The sequence below is a fragment of the Mytilus californianus genome, unplaced genomic scaffold (genome assembly GCF_021869535.1).
Source record: "Mytilus californianus isolate M0D057914Y unplaced genomic scaffold, xbMytCali1.0.p SCAF_3, whole genome shotgun sequence".
Taxonomy (NCBI): domain Eukaryota; kingdom Metazoa; phylum Mollusca; class Bivalvia; order Mytilida; family Mytilidae; genus Mytilus; species Mytilus californianus.
Window position 1 is genome coordinate 25,150,367 of NW_026262679.1, and position 19,451 is coordinate 25,169,817.

General features: G+C 30.1%; 1 protein-coding gene across 4 annotated transcripts in view; it reads left to right on the top strand.

The window, feature by feature from the left end:
* Positions 1 to 18,858, top strand: part of LOC127734196 (fibronectin type 3 and ankyrin repeat domains 1 protein-like) — a 43,857-nt gene extending 24,999 nt beyond the window's left edge. For 2 of the 4 annotated variants that reach the window (XM_052243944.1, XM_052243941.1), the window contains exons 4-11: positions 2,723 to 2,804; positions 4,132 to 4,146; positions 10,091 to 10,165; positions 10,877 to 10,942; positions 11,516 to 11,730; positions 12,056 to 12,228; positions 14,507 to 14,551; positions 15,207 to 18,858. In XM_052243944.1, the coding sequence (XP_052099904.1) occupies positions 2,723 to 2,804; positions 4,132 to 4,146; positions 10,091 to 10,165; positions 10,877 to 10,942; positions 11,516 to 11,730; positions 12,056 to 12,228; positions 14,507 to 14,551; positions 15,207 to 15,269 (734 nt within the window). In that variant the 3' untranslated portion in view covers positions 15,270 to 18,858. Of the gene's footprint in view, positions 1 to 2,722; positions 2,805 to 3,365; positions 3,378 to 4,131; positions 4,147 to 10,090; positions 10,166 to 10,876; positions 10,943 to 11,515; positions 11,731 to 12,055; positions 12,229 to 14,506; positions 14,552 to 15,206 lie in introns of all 4 variants that reach the window. The other 2 variants (XM_052243942.1, XM_052243943.1) reach the window with 2 other exon arrangements.
* Positions 18,859 to 19,451: the final 593 nt, after the last annotated feature.

A 19,451-nucleotide genomic window follows, 5' to 3' on the forward strand; every position in this document is an offset into this window, starting at 1 on the left:
TACACAGATACAGTAATAAGCAAGGATATTTAGTATATCAAAGCAGGTTTTAATGGTTATTGTCTTGGGTAGAATTGACAATTAATTTGGTTCTAAAAGACCATTTATATCTCAGTGATAGGTCCTTCTCTCTTTGTTGACAAGTAAACAAGTGATAGGTTATACCTGTTTATAGAATGTGAAGTGCCATATAAAGTTGTCCTTAATATAGGACATCAGGTTGAGTTCTTGGTGAGATATATTATAATGATCCTTTATATGTCAATTTTGATATCAAGGATTACCATAAATACTGGGATATAATGAAGAAGAAAGTAATTAAATTCACTTATATATCTTGGTTACTTTAGTATGAATTTGTATGAATGAAAAATCTGATTTTGTGAAAGCATGGGGCACTTTTCGTCTGTTTGCTGGCCCATGATCAGAGACATATACTACACATGTTTCTGACCATGATATAACACCATATGAAATATGCTTTGGATCACACTAACATTTTCATCAATCTCAATCAGTATGAGTTTTACTGTCAATAAAGTACAAAAAGTATGACATGATTGTAACAATTAAAACATGTATTTAGATAGGTCACAAGTATAATATATACTGATCATGCTAATAATTAATATTAGAGAAAAAATTATGTGTTTTCATTAAAAACTAAAGTCTTTGCAATTATTATATATAAAAGGAGATATGTAGTAAATGTCAATGATGCAGCAACCCAGTGACACAAAATAACCAAAGACATATGGTTTTCTACAATATCATATACATCATATATCTATGTGATTCTAAAGTTGCTAAAGTATGAAAAAAGGAGATTGAAAATACACAAATGAGACAGCAAAACAACAAAACAAAAAGGTCTGAAGGATATGTAGAGGTTAACATAGGATATTTTCCAATTTTGAAATATTGTGACCAGGATCACCTGAGCATCTAATGATCATGGTAGAAAGTCAGAAAACCATGCACTTCTCTAGACTTTGGCGTTATTAAAACTTGACATATTATGTAGATATATGTTTATTGTGTAGAAAAATGAACTTTTCCGGCATTACTCAGTTCTGTTGTTAAAGAAAATGAAATTTTCTTGCGTTGGTCCTCAAAATAAAGTAATAGCTGATTAAAGGAGAGATAGGTAATATTAGAATGCATCAACAATCAAAGAGGATGTTGAAAATTATGAACATCTTAAAAGAGAATAGATAATCCAAAATACAATCTATGAAATTTTAAAGAAGTTGTGCATGGCTCCTACAAGCTTAATTACTAATGCATTGAGGAAGTACCTACTGTTTATAGACTTACATTAGGAAAAATTACTAAAATCACCTTAAGTTTACACAACATACTTTCATGGCCAGTTATTATCCTGGGTCTTACAATATACTGAAATTAAATTTTTAAATCTTTTGTCATAATATCAAAGGACTTAAGCATGTTAAGCACTTATGATAAATTAAATTTCAATAAGTCTTTCAGGGCTTTAATTAAAGTGGATACAAAGTTGATAAGATTTTGTAATTCATGATTTTATTTGGTACCAAATCTTTTGTAAAAAGAATGATCTTTAAAAAATTGAGCAATGTTAGGTAGTTATACAATGTTATTTGTTGAATTAGTACCAGGTACTGTTAATCTAATTAGTTAATTCTAATGAGTTTATTCCTTGACTTGTTTGGACAGCATTTGTTCAATGAGCTAATATTAGATCAAATGTTTCCATGAAGTGTCTTTATTTGTCTTATAATATGAATGGCATCTTTTTTCCTAATGTTTCTTTAAACATACCAAATTGAATTTAAAGTGAATTATTATAGCTTATGGTCTTATATGTAGGAAAATGAATGGTTTATCATCTAAGGTTCTATTGATTATTTTTGAATGTGGATTTCACCTTTTCTTATATAGGTTCCTGTACAAATTGTCATAATTTTATCAATTATGCATTAAAAAAAATATTGAGTAATGTTAGGTAATCTGACAATGTTATTTGTTGAATTAGTACCAGATAGTGTAAATCTGATTAGTTAACTCTTATAATCAATTCCTTGACTTGTTTTAACACCATTTGTTCCATGAGCTAATATTAGTTCAAATGTTTTCATGTATTGTCTTTATTTGCCTTCTTGTGACTGGCACCTGTTTTCCTAATGTTTTTTTAAACATACCAAATTAGATTTAAATTATAGCTTATGTGTAAGAAAACATGTGAATGTTTTATCATCTAAGGTCTTATAAATCATTTTTGAATGTGGATTTCACCTTCTCTTATTTAAAATTTCCCATACACAGTACTATTACAATTCAGAAAGATGATTTAGCCATATCTATTTATTATTAAAAAAAAATTAGAAAAAGCACAGTGTACCTTAAATTATCACTGACAGTGCAACCCAGCTAAAACCATGTGACAAGAAATTTAACACTGTAAGGTTAGTATGCAGTGACTACATTATATGCAGCCCTCAACTGTAAGTAGGACACCACACCATAAAGCAAGTACACATGTACCTCTAAAATAAGTAAATCAATTTTACAGAAAAATAAAACATCTCACAAGGACAACCATAGTACTACACAACACTGATATTGGGTTATGGGTAGGCATATTTTGGATGTGATGAGGTTTGAGAGTTTACTTATTCCTCCCCTTACAATTTATCTCATGCATGGGTATTTTGTCTTCTGACTCTTACCTTTTATTTTCCAGAGGAGCCTCTGACAGGTGAACATTTACATAGAGCTATTATGAGAAAAGATGTTGAGGAAATAGAAAAGATTTTAGACACAGGGTAAGATTTTCTTTGGGCTTTCATACATATAGGACATTAAAAAAATACTACAGAATTTGTTTCTTCAATAATTTTCTATGTATTATTTGTATTCACATATTATCTGTTCTCCAACTATGATGGAAAATTCTGGAGACAATATTATATGAATATTTGGAATAGATATACATGTTCTGAATGTGCAATATTCAATTTTTTAGGAATTTTGAGGAGACTTGCTCCATGATCTGAATGGTCTTTCTGTTCAAATTGTTCCAATGATCCTACCCTTCAATAATCATAATTACCCTTACAGAGAATAAACTGATTTGAATATAAATGCAAAATGAACTGTTACAATTCTTTTTACATGGAGTATGTTTTGAATATTAAATCCAGATATGAAAAAAAGTATTATTAAAATATCTTACACTATAAAGTACCAGCAACAGGATACTCCTTATATAATTTGTTACAATTTGGTTGAATTTTTACAGTATTCCAAGATATTATCAAAGTATTGATATACATTGTGGAATAGGCATTTGGTTTTCATTGGTTTTTGCAATTTTTGATTTACAGATCTGGGAGAAAGTAAATATTTAGTAAAGTCTATCTTTGTCACATATAACTTGCAATTCTCATCTTACATCAACTTAAATACACTTTCCTGCTTGTGGATTACTTACTACAGAAATCATTTTAGCACCAGTGGACTCTAAAAAGATCAACACATTACTTTCACATGATATTAAAAATTATGTCGTCTTACAAACAATTTGCACAATGCAAGTGTGAATATGCAAAACAATAATATTAAGATTTAAAAGCATCAAAATTGAGATATAAATAAAGGAATGTCATGAATCCTTCTTTGAACTACATTTACTCCAGATTTCTGGGCATGCAAGCATCTTCATTGGTTTGAGTGGCATTACGTCTGTTTTGCTAGAAAGCCAGTTGTAGGTTGCACTTTCTGTCATCAACAGCTTATATGAAGTTTGTTATACATGGTAATATGGGTCAAAGTTTCATAATCTTTTAAACAAAAACTTACTTATTTAATGATTTTGCAGAAATCAAGTTTGGCCTACATTTCAGATTTTATTTTTAGCATAATAAGAGTAAATAGTTTCATGTCAATTATTAATTGGCTGATATGTATTGGGGAAAAAACATATGAAATGAGTTGTGTTTGTCATTTTGCAGATTGAACAAACAGTGAAGTATCAAAATCATTTTAAAACAATGAAGAAAAAATCTCCCCAAAACAAACAATTTCTTATTGAAAATAATTGAAAATATAAAACAACAGTTATAATTTTGAAATTTGAACCTTTAAAATTAGATTTTACCAAGGGAGGTAAGTGATACATTGGTTGAAGTTAATGTTTCACCAGTTTTTATACGACCGCAAAAAAATTTTGTGGTCGTATATTGGTATGACGTTGGCGTCGTCGTCGTCGTCGTCGTCGTCCGAATACACATTGGTTTTCGCACTCTAACTTTAGTTTAAGTAAATGGATCTTTTTGAAATTTGACCATAAGGTTAAATACCACAAAAGGAAGGTTGGGATTGATTTTGGGGGTTATGGTACCAACAGTTAAGGAATTAGGGGCCAAAAAGGGGCCAAAAATAAGCATTTTCTAGTTTCCAGACAATAACTGTGGAACGGTGTATGTATCTCTCTGAAATTATACTACAAGTTTCCATACCACAAAGGGATGGTTAGGATTTGCATTGGGGGGTTATGGCTCAAACCGTTTAGGAATTAGGGGCAAAAAAGGGGGAAAAACAAGGTTGTCCTGGTTAATGGTCAAATACTTTAGTACAAAACATAATTTAAAGCAGTGTAAGGGAGATAAATCAAATACATCATTGAAATTATCTCCCTTACACTGCTTTTAAATTATGTATAAAGTAATGGTTAATGAACAATAAAGATAATTTAAAACAGTGTAAGGGAGGTAATCCAAATACAACGTTTTGGTTACTTCCCTTACACTGCTTTTAAATTATGTTTAAAGAAATGCATATTTATAAAGGAAGACCAGTAAAAATATCTGCAAATGTTGCATTATTTTTTTTTACAAAAAAATCCATATGAAAGATTTGACACTATATTTTTAATTCTATTACAAAATAGATTAAGTTAGCACTATGGTAAATTTAAATGGGTAATTATGGTTGCCAACTCCATTGGAAATTTGAATTGAGATTATGACCATATCTTGAGGGAAAGAATTTTTTTGGGGAAAAAAGGGGGGGGATAAAAAGAAATTGTGGGGGGTCAATTTTTTCTCATTTCAGATTTCAGAAATTAAAAAGAATTATTCTTCAAATATTATTTTTTTTTCAAATTTCAAATATTGAAAAATTTCAAGAAGTAATCTTTAATTGCACAGTATGGCGCATTAGATTTGTAAAATCTTTGATCACATTTATTTATTTGTTATGCCGAATCTAACAGTGTTTTTAGATTTTTAATTTTGGGTCCAGTTTTCAAATTGGTCTACATTAAGGTCCAAAGGGTCCAAAATTAAACTTTGTTTGATTTTAACAAAAATTGAATATATGAGGTTCTTTGATATGCTGAATCTAAACATGTATTTAGATTTTTGATTTTTGGCCTAGTTTTCAAGTTGGTCCAAATTGGGGTCCAAAATTAAACTTTGTTTGATTTCAACAAAAATTGAATATATGGGGTTCTTTGATATGCTGAATCTAACCATGTATTTAGATTTTTTATTTGTGGACCCCGCTATCAAATTGGTTCATATTGAGGTCAAAAGGGTCCAAAATTAAACTTTGTTTGATTTCATCTAAAATTGAATTATTGGGGTTCTTTGATATTCCAAATCTAACCGTGTATTTAGATTTTTAATTTTGGATCCTGTTTTTTAAATTTGTCTACATTAAGGTCCAAAGGGTCCAAAATTAAACTTAGTTTGATTTTAACAAAAATTGAATTCTTGGGGTACTTTGATATGCTGAATCTAAACATGTGTTTAGATTTTTGATTATGGGCCCAGTTTTCAAGTTGGTCCAAGATAGGGTCCAGTATTTAAACTTTGTTTGATTTCAACAAAAATTGAATATATGGGGTTCTTTGATATGCTGAATCTAAACATGTTTTTAGAATTTTGATTATGGGCCCAGTTTTCAAGTTGGTCCAAATTGGGGCCCAAAATTAAACTTTGTTTGATTTCAACAAAAATTGAATATATGAGGTTCTTTGATATGCTGAATCTAACCATGTATTTAGATTTTTTATTTGTAGGTCCCGCTATCAAATTGGTTCATATTGAGGTCAAAAGGGTCCAAAATTAAACTTTGTTTGATTTCATCAAAAAGTGAATTCTTGGGGTTCTTTGATATGCCAAATCTAACCGTGTTTTTAGATTTTTAATTTGGGTCCTGTTTTTTAAATTGGTCTTCATTGAGGTCCAAAGGGTCCAAAATTAAACTTAGTTTGATTTTAACAAAAATTGAATTCTTGGGGTTCTTTGATATGCTGAATCTAAACATGTGTTTAGATTTTTGATTATGGGCCCAGTTTTCAAGTTGGTCCAAGTTGGGGTCCAAAATTAAACTTTTTTTGATTTCAACAATAATTGAATATATGGGGTTCTTTGATATGCTGAATCTAACCATGAATTTAGATTTTTTATTTGTGGGCCCCGCTATCAAATTGGTTCATATTGAGGTCAAAAGGGTCCAAAATGAAACTTTGTTTGATTTCATCAAAAATTGAATTATTGGGGTTCTTTGATATTCCAAATCTAACCATGTATTTAGATTTTTAATTTTAAGTCCCGTTTTTTAAATTGGTCTACATTAAGGTCCAAAGGGTCCAAAATTAAACTTAGTTTGATTTTAGCAAAAATTGAATTCTTGGGGTTCTTTGATATGCTGAATCTAAACATGTGTTTAGATTTTTGATTATGGGCCCAGTTTTCAAGTTTGTCCAAGTTGGGGTCCAAAATTAGTTTGATTTTAACAAAAATTGAATATATGGGGTTCTTTGATATGCTGAATCTAACCATGTATTTTGATTTTGGACATTGGACCATAATAGGTAAATTAAAAAAATTCAAGTTCTTAGACCACATTCTTTCTGTGTCAGAAACCTATGCTGTGTCAAATATTTAATAACAATCCAAATTCAGAGCTGTATCAAGCTTGAATGTTGTGTCCATACTTGCCCAAACTGTTCAGGGTTCGACCTCTGCGGTCGTATCAAGCTGCGCCCCAGCGAAGCATTTTATTGTTTTTTACATTGGTTGAGCTTCTTAACAAAAGTAATACATAGTGTTATTAAAGTTTTGTTATATGCAAGAAATACTTGTATTTGTTTGTATGTAAATCTCTTAACTTAATGGTATGTTTTGACATAGAAGAAGAAAGAACTTTTTATAACGAACATAATTTTGATATAGGCACATGTCCTGTTTTAAAGCACCAAAAGGTTAATTAGATTCATATTATTAACTGCAAACTTCAAAGTTAATTTCTGAGATGGTATATAAGCTTTGAATTTCTAGTAGGTTAGACATTATAAATGTTTTATATATAATCTGGCTAGTTGGCTTAATGTTTATATAGAATTACAATATATAAATGGATGCTACATCAGTTTTCAGTTAACATTTTGAATTGCCTAACATGGTAAATATTTGTGGGTGTTAATAACATGCTCATACTCAAATGTATCAATATATTTAAATGTTACTTAAATGTAACTTAATTCAAATTGTTCACAGTGTGAAAGTATGCAATATTGAATATTTTATCATGTCATTTTACAAGATGTTTTATTATTAGAAAAAAACTCTCAAGCCTGCAGCAGAAATTATTATTTTTAGTTATTTAAGACTAACCATTTATTAAACTTTTGACTCTGTGATCAAGTTTTATTTACAATTTATTAACATCAACTGTTTATGTCTCATCTCTTTATGTCACCGACCTGTATTAAGGAGAAGTCAGATATCAATTTATGGATGTGTTTTGACAATGTTCTTCATTGATTTTACACTTTTTTAGTCATTAAAAGAAGATGGCAGGTCAATAATTTGTATAAACTTTCTATTTTCTGTGTGGGAGATCCAAGATTTGAAAGTCAGACAACAGGTCAATGACAGTATAGCTTTGTTATTTACTTCTGAAGTGTCAGACTGGGGTCACCTGATTTAATGTCCTATGTTCACCTGAGGGCATCCATCAATGTATATTTAGGAGAAATTGATTGAGGAGGCTGAAAAGGATGAGATCAGTCTTCAGTTTATTCCATTTTACATGTTTGTATAAGTTCCTTACTAGCAAAGACGAAGGGGATTCAAGTTTTGGCCGTCGTCAGTCAGTCTGTCAGTCTGTATATCTCTAAAGTGTTCTGACTTTTTCTTCCTGTAATGCTTCATTTTTTATACGCCCGTTTACGGGACGTATTATGGTATACCCTTGTCCGTCTGTCCGTCCGTCATCATCATGTCGGACATTAACTTAAAAACGCTTTAACCAATTTGCATTAAACCTTGGTGAATTGTTTATATCTATTGATGTGAGCTCCCCGTCGTTTTTAATAAATTTTAGATTTTACGTTTCCGAGTTATGGGGTTTTATTCATTAAAAAAAGAGGGATTTTCCAGTTTTCGGACAATAACTCAAGAATGCTTTCACCAACTTGCAAGAAATTGTGATGAATTGTTTATATCTATTGACATGAGCTCCCTTTCGATTTTTGTATATTTTAGATTTTACGTTTCCGAGTTACAGGGTTTTATTCATAAAAAAAGGGTGATTTTCCAGTTTTCGGACAAAAAATCAAAAATGCTTTCAGCAGTTCTTATGAAACTTTGGTGAATTGTTTATATCTATTGATGTAAGCTCCGTTTAGAATTTTATAAATTTTTCATTTAGCATTTCTGAGTTATGGGGTTTTATTCATTAAAAAAGGGGGGATTTTCCATTTTTTGGACAATAACTCAAAAATGCTGTCAGCAATTCTCATGAAACTTTGGTGAATTGTTATCTATTGATGTAAGCTCCCTTTACATTTTCATAAATTTCTAATATGACATTGAGAATTCATTGAACTTTATTTGTTTATAGTCTGACAACAGATTTACTAAGTACTGCGCAACAGCACAGTGTATTGCACAACAGCAAGAAATCTTTAATTGAATATAAATTCAATTCATATAACCAAATTCAAGTTCTTTGACTACATTTATTCAGAAACCTATAATATGTCAAATATTTAATTACAATCCAAATTCAGACCCATATCAAGCTTGAATATTGTGTCCATTTTTGCCCCAACTGTTCAGGGTTGGACCTCTGCGGGCGTATCCAGCTGCGCTCAGCGAAGCAGTTTATTTTATTAGTTATTGAGTTGAGCAATATTTGAGGAAGTTGTGGCCCATTAGATATAGAAATTTGCTTGAAGATATCAGTTTACCACATTTTTTTTCTTGGAATGCCTGAATTTATCAATTAGGAATGTATAACTTGTGTAAAGTCATGTCATAGGAAGATATTTATACTGTTTGAATTTTGTTCTGGTTGAGCAATTTTTTCTGAAGTTGTGGCCTACCCAAGAAAATCATAAATTTTCAGCATGTGAACATCTGCAAACATTTTTAAGTTTTCATCTATGGGTTTAAACATTTTCCATTTCAGATATTTTATATTTGAAAGTTTCGGTATTATACACATAAGAAAATAAAAAATATTATATACCATATGATGCAGTGATTCATTCTGTTTCTAAGATTTGTACTAAGATTTATTATGATACTGTGGATTCATTTATCTTCCTGCTTACCAATTTTTGTCCTTTGTGGATATTTTATTGCATGGATATGCCAAAGTCTGCATACATAGATTCATGGTTTATTGATATCAAGATTGGTATCCTAGAAATAATAATGAATTCACTATATCTGTAGATATTCTTATATAATATCATCAGACATGTTCACCTTTTACCGTAGGCTAATAAATCCTATGACTGAATTTCAACCAAAAGGTAGAAATAATGTAGCTGATAAACTTTAATTGTATCAATTTAAGGATTTTTTCCTCCTGGAAGCCAGCCTGATTCTATCTTGATAAGAAAGGAACATTTATTTATCTTGCATTATTATCTGTTATTGAAGATTGACAATAATACCTGCCATATTAAAAAATGAATTTACAAGTTTATGTTTACCTGATTAGGTAATTCCAGCCAACCACCCTATATTGGGCTTTGGTTTTTATATCTTATTTATTTTAAAAGATTGATTTTTGTTCTCTTTTTCAGAGATGTAAAAATAGATGTTCCAGATAAATATGGCTTTACTGGTTTGATGCAGGCCTCACAGAAAGGTTTTATTGAGTAAGTAGGAGAGGACAGAAAAATACAACATGAATCTGCTTATGACTTTGTATAACATTTGTAACCCCTCTAGCTTTTCTGTAGGTAATTCAGTAAAATATAATTACCAGGCAACCCTCCATATCGCTAAATATTTTCAAATTTCTGTTTTTTTTTTGTAATATTTGTTTAACACATTTATGCATTAATTTTTTCATTGCATTTCATCTTTTCTACAAAAAAATATACTTTTTCAAATGTTTGATGTAATTTACTGTAATTGTGAAGCTCAAAATAGCTGCAGATAGATTGAAGAGGATCTTACAGTAAACCCATTTAAGGGACTTCATTGGCCAAGTGTTCTTAGTAGTTCATCTACAGTTATCACTAGCTTGTCAAAACTGAGGTTGCGAGTTTGAACCCGCAAGTGGCAGGTGCGTTCAAAATACCTTAACTAGAATTGCTAGTTTTCCTACCAAAGGTTGGTGATTCTCTCCTGGTACTCCAGCTTCCTTTATCAATTAAAACTGGCCAACACAATATAGCCAAGAGTGCTGAAAGTGGCATAAAACACCAACAATCAATCGATCAATCAATCGATCAATAAATCCATTAAAGAATTAATCGTAGATCAAGTAGTAAATCATTGACACCATACAATATATTTCAGCCTATTTATATGTACATATGCTGCACCAGGATAAGGAACAATTACCTAATTCTGTTTTTCAGAGTTGTGGAATGTTTGTTAAATAATGGTGCTGATGTCCATTCAAAAAATGATGCAGGGAAAACAGCGTAAGTAAATAATGTATTCAATGATGAATTCGAAGTAAATAATGAAATCAATGATCATTTCTTTGATGATATATATATATAAATACTCATTATCGCTAATTGTCTGCCATGACTAGACATAATAGAGATTCCCCTTAAAATTTTGACATCACAGGAGAGAATGTCTGACATCACAAAGAAGTGATTGTTGTATGACGTCAAAATCTCAGGTCAAGTGTCTCAGATTCCCAAAAAGCAATAAGTTCTATTATTAAAACTGAGATAACAGTATTTCTTGCTGTCTATATTTCACTGACAAGATGTCTAGCTTTGATAAAAAATAATTTCCTGTAAATGATGATTGCACAGGCCACTTATAATATTTTCAAGCATAAAGAATATACAGTTTAGTCAACTTTTTCTCAGTATTGCAAACCGGAATACTGTTGATTAATATAAAGAAGAATAAATAAATATATACATTTAGATAATAAAAAGCCCCAAATTAAGATAAAGTAGTTTGAAACACAACTGTGAAAAGGGAGATAACTCCTTTCATTAATTGTTGATTAATTTATCAATTTTTATTTTCAGTCTTATGTTAGCTAGTTATTCTGGTCAGTTAAAAGTTGTCAAGATTTTACGAGAAGCAGGGGCTAGATATGATGATTTTGACCGAGGTGGATCTACTTCATTGCATTGGGCAGTAGATGGAGGGAATACATATTTAATAGAATGGATGATACAGGATGGGGCTGAAGTTAATATACCAGATCATAATTGTGGATGGACACCATTGTTAAGATGTGGTTAGTAGTCAAAACTAAAAGATCACAGAAATTATCATAGAAAAATGTTATAAAATATATAAATCTAAATGTTTGATAAGACCTTCATTACACACTTGGAAAACATAAACATTTAAACAATAAATCCAATTGAAGACAAAAGATTTGAAATATAGTTGGGATCTAATGAATACAAAATATTCTGTTTCCCAGATGGTTTTCTGTATATAAAACTTTAAGGGCCTCTCAAGCTTGATGCTTTAGTTTTAGGTCTGTTTGCTAGTCATTTATTTACCTGTAATATAAGGTCATTACCTATTCATAAATACCTATACTTGTTTCCTAGCATCAGTAAGTGGTAAGAGAGATGTAGCCTATTCACTACTCAGTAAAGGTGCCGACATAAATAAACAAGATAGAGATGGCAAAACTGCATTGATGATAGCTATAATTAACGGCCATCTTGAACTTGTGGAGTTACTGTTAAAAAGAAATGCAGACTTAACTGTCAAAAATGAGGTAAGAATAGGTAGTTTTAATATGGCTGTATAATTAAGGTTATTCATGCAATGTAGATGTTCCGGACCATATGAGTATTTCAACCATACACGAATGGTTATGACTATATGTGTATACTCGTATGGTCTGACCATATGAATATTATAATCGTTTGGTTATTAACGGCTGGACCATATGAGTATTTAGACCATTTAAGTATTTTTTTAATAAATTATAACTTTCTTCGTAGGAACACACAGCATATTCTTTGAACCCCAAACGGCACAAGTTACTGACTGAATTCCTTCATCTGATACATATTGTCTGAATCTTCGTGTATCTGTTATCTTGCCTAATCTAGAGCTGTCTATTTAAAGCGCCTTTATTCTGTCGACTTTTTTCATACATAAGTGAAACAACAGGCGTTTGGGACATGGACCTTTTTTTCTTTCGTGAGGACAACTCAGTATTTACCATGTAAAAAGTAGTGTTTTCAAATTGAACAGTTTTGTCTAACCGGTTACTTAGTATAATCATTTGACTGATTAACCAGTTAACAGGTATAGTTAGGTTTTGGTTGTAAAGACCTTATCTATAGTACTTCACAAATGCATGGTTTTATGATATGATAAATTGAAGTTTATTTGGGTATTATAATGCTTAGCTTTGAGCATTTGTGGTGAAGTTTTACTTTTAATAATCCAATTCTGCCATATCTACTATGACGTTTGTAATAACTTCAGATTGAGAAGATGAAACTCTTCTTGATCTCGTCGAAATTGACAAAGTCTGAAGCCGATGATTGTTTCTTTTTCTGTAGTGTCTCAGACAATTTTGTAGAGTGTTTAAATTTGAAAAAATTAAGTGTGTCACTCGTACCACTGAGTATTCATTAATTCCATTTACATGATTTGAATTTCACCATTTTTGAGTGAGCATTTCGTTTAATGTATCACAAAGCTTTGGGCAATAGATGTGGCATATTTGCATGTAGGTCTACGCAATATTTAATAAAAAAATAAGATAATGAAGTAAATCGTAAAGGAGAAGGTCAGGTAAGGGCTAGTTTTGGCCTTATATTCGAAGTACATCTAACGAAAGATTTTTGACATTTTTTAAACACTTAAGTGTCTACTTCAGTCGATTCAGTTATTTTATGTCAAAGATTTGAACTGATTTGGTCTTTAAAGACGCTCAAATTCAAGCTTAGATATGAAAAAATCTATCAGATATGCAATAAAACGTCACTTTAAAGATGGTTTTTGTCTAAAATGTAAGTGGCCGCATTCGTGTTCAGTCTCAACCTTTATATATGTTATGTATTATCATCAAATACAACATATATTTAAATATTAAGACTGAATACAAATGCAGCCACTTCCATTTCAGACAAAACCTGTCTTAAAATTAGCACAAATGGTAAAATTGTGAAGATTTCAGTACTATTGGCATGAATTTATGATGCTATTACCTGATGCATGTGCATTGTATTGTCAAAAACAGCCCATATTTATGGAACAGAAGCATTCTACTTACCAAAAAATACCTAAAAGTTTACATTTCAACAAATTTGTAAAAATGCTATATTTTGGGGCCAAAAAGGGGTCTTACCGGGCCTACTCCTTTAATCAGCTTACATCTGTTCAAAATACATTTTTGCTAATTATGTTTACTTTAGATCTTGCCCCAAACGAAAAGACGAATTGTCTTTGTGGTATTTAACTTTGTAATATTAGAATGTTTTCAAGGTTAACAATAGCTATCAATATACTTGACAATTGATCTGTCAAATTAAGTACCTTGACGATCATTTTAAAATTTACGATATTTATTACATGTATTAATGATTTCAGTACACATTTATATCAAATCTGTTAAAATTGAAAAAAGGTCCGGTGAACTGGTTAGCATATTTGGTATTCAATATTCGGTCCTTCCTACACCGTTGACAACAGTAATCAAAAAGATTTTACTATTATTCTTACTTTTAAGTAAAATTCACTTTATTTCATTAATCACTCAATACCATATGGTTGAATAAGTCAACATTTCATTTTTAAAAACTCTTAATTTAATGAGAGACCTTTTTGAAGTTAATCATCATTTAAGTACCCGGACCATACAAGTACAAAAATAACATCAAAATGTAAATACAAACTTAACTGATAATGTAAAAATGAGGAAAGTAACAAATATAAGAGAACATCAGTGTGTACTTTACATTGTAACTATATTTTATTGTTATCAATGTTAAGAGTGATATTTGTTACATATGATGGATGATTCATTTCCTTTACAGTATGGGAAAACAGCTTATCAGATGGCACAGTCAATGGAAAAAAGGGTAACCTAAGAAATTATTAACTAAAATATGCATTTAGTGTTAATTTTATCAAAACCTTTACAAAATTATTCAGTAACAAAACTCAACAATACAAACATGATCTGAAATTTATCTTCTTGCACTCTTGTTAGATTACACTTAAATTATGCCAGTGGATAAAAGATAAGTCTTATCGCTTATACACTTAGTGTGGAATTTTTGTTGAAACTTGGAAGACAAGATGATTGGAAAAATCAATTCAAGTTAATTAAGATTGACAATTTATCTATCCTGATACACTAAAGCAAGGGATTTCATGAAGTCTGAACAAAATCATCATTTAATTGCAATACCAAGTATTATCTTTGTCATAATTTCAAGCTAAAGATTTATTTGATTTTAAAATTGCACAAATGAGATCAATGTGTGTTAAAAAAATTCCACTACAAAGGACATGTATTTTTTTTGGGGGGAAGTATTTTGTTATTGAAGTGTGTTTTGTATTTGCTTGATACATAATGATGACACATTCAAATACAATTATTATTCATATACATTCATTCAACTTGTTTGTTCATATGTATATGATAGATTGATTCACAAAGTCAGGAACATATTGTACTTTTCAAATAACATTTTTAGGGAAATGCAATTATCATTTTTCTTTTCATTTCAGCGGATATTGCGCTCCTTAGATGAACATGTGGAATATAAAGGACTGAAAGGAATAAAAATATGATTTCTGACCTGATTTTAGCATTTGACATTGGGTAAAACTGCAATATAATATATATTACAAACAGCAGTGGAGTGCCAAACACAGAGTCATCGAACTTTTATTCACTTCTTTGAATACAGCTTCTTCTTCAGTAATTGAGATAGCTAATTCAAATTCAAAGATGAATGGATCCAGCAAGTCAAAAACTCCATTATTGACAATTCAGGATGACTACCACTTGCACGATATGAGTAACTTAGATGCAAGGATAAAATTTTATAATCAAACATTTGAATCATTATATATGAATATAACTTACAATGGTCCTTTCAGATTGTTTTCCATGAAGTTTAATATTTTGAATTTATCAAATTATTTATATGAATTTTTCATGTTAAAGGTCATAAGCCAAATTTTATGATATCTTCTATTGAAAAATGCTTTTGTTAGTTTAAGGTATTTTTTATTTGAATCAAAAGCAGTGGGTTCTGTTGATTAATTATCACTCATTTCAGTAGAGCATGCAAACAAAAATCTTTAAGAAAAAAACAGAAATTGGCATAACCTGTCTTTCATTTTCTTCTTACAAAAAACCAATCTTCAAATTTCTAGAAAAAAAAAGAAATGTTAAAGTTTGTACATAGTATAAACCATATCGAATGAATTCTAGTATAGAGTAGTATATAACTGGTATGAGTACATGCCATTGTTTATTTTGGATGTAGTTTATACATTTTAATGGCAAATCTGTCCCAAACTTATTCCAAAAAAAACAGTTGAACTTTTATAAGTGACTTTATAAGACGAAACAAAATGAAAGGATCTGGATATATTAATACAGTGTTGTTTTTTGTATGCAATATATATAGAATATGCAATTTCAAATACAGAATCAAATGTATGGTTGGGGTTTTGATTGGATCATGAAGACACTGTGTACTTTACCAAATGTTTGGTTGGGGTTTTGATTGGATCATGAAGTCACTGTGTACTTTACCACACCCTGCATATATTGTTTTGATTTTGTCCTTCACCTCCCTTCAAGTTTTAATGGAAGTACTTTCTAACCCTTGACCCCCAAAACATCAAGCTCTTTCAGAGTCCAGATTTAAAGAAAAACTATGTATGACCTTTACAACAATTGAAAAATTATTTTATATCTTTAGGAAGCATGTGATTAAATTCTAGTAAGACATGTAATAAGAACTATGACATTTGGTTGTATTATATAGTAACACATTGAGGTTTATTTGTTCAGAAATATATTTTTAAAATTAATTTTCTGAAGTGCAGCTACCTGGTATTAAAGGGTAGCATCGAGGTGTTTAAGGAATTTTTATTGGATCAAACTGAATAAACAAATTGATTTATGCAAAAACAAAAAAAATATAAATGTTAAAATAAAGCATGATTGTCTTTCAATTTTTTCTGATGTAGATAATTAAACGAAGAATATAAATACTTAAATAGTTTGGTGTGGACTTCCTTATCCATCAATATGAAACTTGTGATTGGAGAAAATAGTGATGAAAATATTGTTTACCTCAACCCCTTGCTGACATGAACAGGTGGGAGTGATATTTTAATGTTAACATTGTAAGCCACAAGTCAATACAAAAAAAAAGTAAATGGGAGAATAACACTTCTTAAAATTAAATTATGAATTATTATAGAAATTTACCCTTATTTCCTTGTCATGGTATTGTCTTTCTAGAGGAGAAAAAAGATCGTGCAAGAACTCTATCTTGTCCAGTAATCCTTGTTAGGTCTGTTAAATTTATTCACTGTGAATCACATATTTGTTAAACACAGGGGTTATTTAGGCCTAGACACATTTCAAAGACACTTATCTATAGTTGAAGAACATATGGTTTCCTCATGTTTTTGGGTTGCTGTCTCATTGATGTATACCTTATATATCCTATTTTTCATATGAAATTGAAAAATTAAAAAAACTACAATTTTTAGTTTTATATGGGACTCTTTTTCAAACTTCATTGGTAGACATAATGTTTGACATATTAATATTACTAAGTAGTGATATAATACACTTGTAACACAGTTAGGACCAATCTTCTTTGCATTTATTATGATTTTAGTAAATGTGTTAAAATAGCGAATTTGTGTCAAAGTTGTTGTGTTTTAGTTATTTCAAAATATTTATTATTAATAAACTGTTGCACTGTTATCAAATTATTTGTATTACATTCTTATATTTGAATGATCATTAATTTCTATTTTAATAGAAGTGAGTGAGCATTTTATAATTATCATAAAATGTAAAACATTGTGTTATTTTAGAAATGGTGTTGAATCAGATTTAACAGTTATTGTTTCATTTATACTATCATTCATTCTGGAAATAAACTTTTTAGGTATATTAACTGAAAGTGCAAGAAAACTACTATCATTTCACCTTCGAGGTCACTTAATACATTGTAAAAGTTTACAGGGGTTATTTTTATGAATGCTAAGATGCAAAATTGTACAAATATATGCAAGTCCGTCTGAATAATTTCTCAGCATGATTGTAATGTACGGCTATATGAAGCCTTTATTTTAATTGTTTTTTTTGGAAGCTTTGTATGTAAAATCTTAATGAAGCTTTGTATGTAAAGTCTTAATGAAGCTATGTATGTAGTCTTAATGAAGCTTTGTATGTAAAGTAACACATAGATGTGGAATAACCAATCATTTTGTTCAGAATTTAAGGTTTTATATTATAATTCATAAACAACTGTTAGTATGTACCTACTAATATATGCTAAGATACAATTCTTGTGGTATTAAAAGCTGTAATTCTGCAGGAAAAAGGATTAATTCATTTACCTTGCTTCTACATTTTGCAATATCTTTGTGGTTTTATTATGTATTTAAATGTATCTGCAATATATTTACTCAGTTCAGGTATTTAGACTACTCAAGATTTGTACTCAATATATGCAATATTGATTTGTGTTGGTAATGCTGCTTTTGTAGGTCCTACCAAGGAGTATAGTACTTATATAGTGATGCATGCTTAAGGGGCAAACTACCACTTTCCATTTGATTTAAATACATGTGTTGACATACATGACTTCTTGGTCATTTAATGTGTATCTAGTTTATTCTAATACCACAGAAATAAAAGATAATTTTCCAAATGTAGCATCTAACTTGATCTAAAAATAACTGAAAGTAAGAGTGAACTATAATTCTTTGTGAGCTGTCACAGCTTTTCAGAGGTTATGTCTCATGTATGTCTAAGCACATGCACTTCATAAATATAAGATTCCTCTCCAATCATATTATGTATGTTAAGTAAATGAATACTGTTGATCTCATCATTGTACAACATTGAGATAGTCATACTGCTGATGAATTTATATTTTTTCTACATTCCATTTTTGTCCATGCCGTCCTTGATAGAATTGTTCCGTCCTAGAACCAAATATTTACATTCCATTTTTGTCCATACCGTCCTTGATAGAATTTTTCTGTCCTAGAACACAATATTTACATTCCATTCATATATATGTAATTTTAATGATAATAATTCTTGATAAATATTTTTGTTTATGTATATGTTATTATTACAATCTGTCATTAATAAAATCAAACATTCATGTTATGACAGTCTCAGTTTGTGGCCTTGACAGGGAAAAAAAACCCATAAAATAATTCTTTGTCTCCCTTACATTCATTGAACCTCAGAGGCAGATACAAAAAACAAGCTGTTCAATTGCTAAGAATTTTCTTCAAACTGTTTGTGAAGATATACAAACTTAAGTGAACACTATTTATTGTGCAGTAAGGGGAAAAGAGTACTTTGTTAGTCTTGTATGTTTTTTAACTTTGAATCAGTTATATGTTTTGGAGTTTAGTGTTGTGTCCATTTATGCTGAACAGTAGTATTCATTATTGTTAAGGGGCCATCTGAAGGCCACCTCTGGGTGCAGGATTTTCTTGCTGTGTTGAAGACCCATTGGTCGGCTTGGGCTGTTTTCTGCTCTTTGGTAGGGCTGTTGTCTCTTTGACACATTCCCGGTTTCCTTTCTTAATTTTATACTTACGACCCTAATATCTGTAGGATCATTTCATCAGAGCTCAGATTTTGATCGAGTTGAACTTTTTCAGAAGGGTAGTATTGAATTTTAAATCTTATTTTTCTTGGCAATTTGATAATTGATTCTGTACTTCCATTATCTTACATAACATATAGTT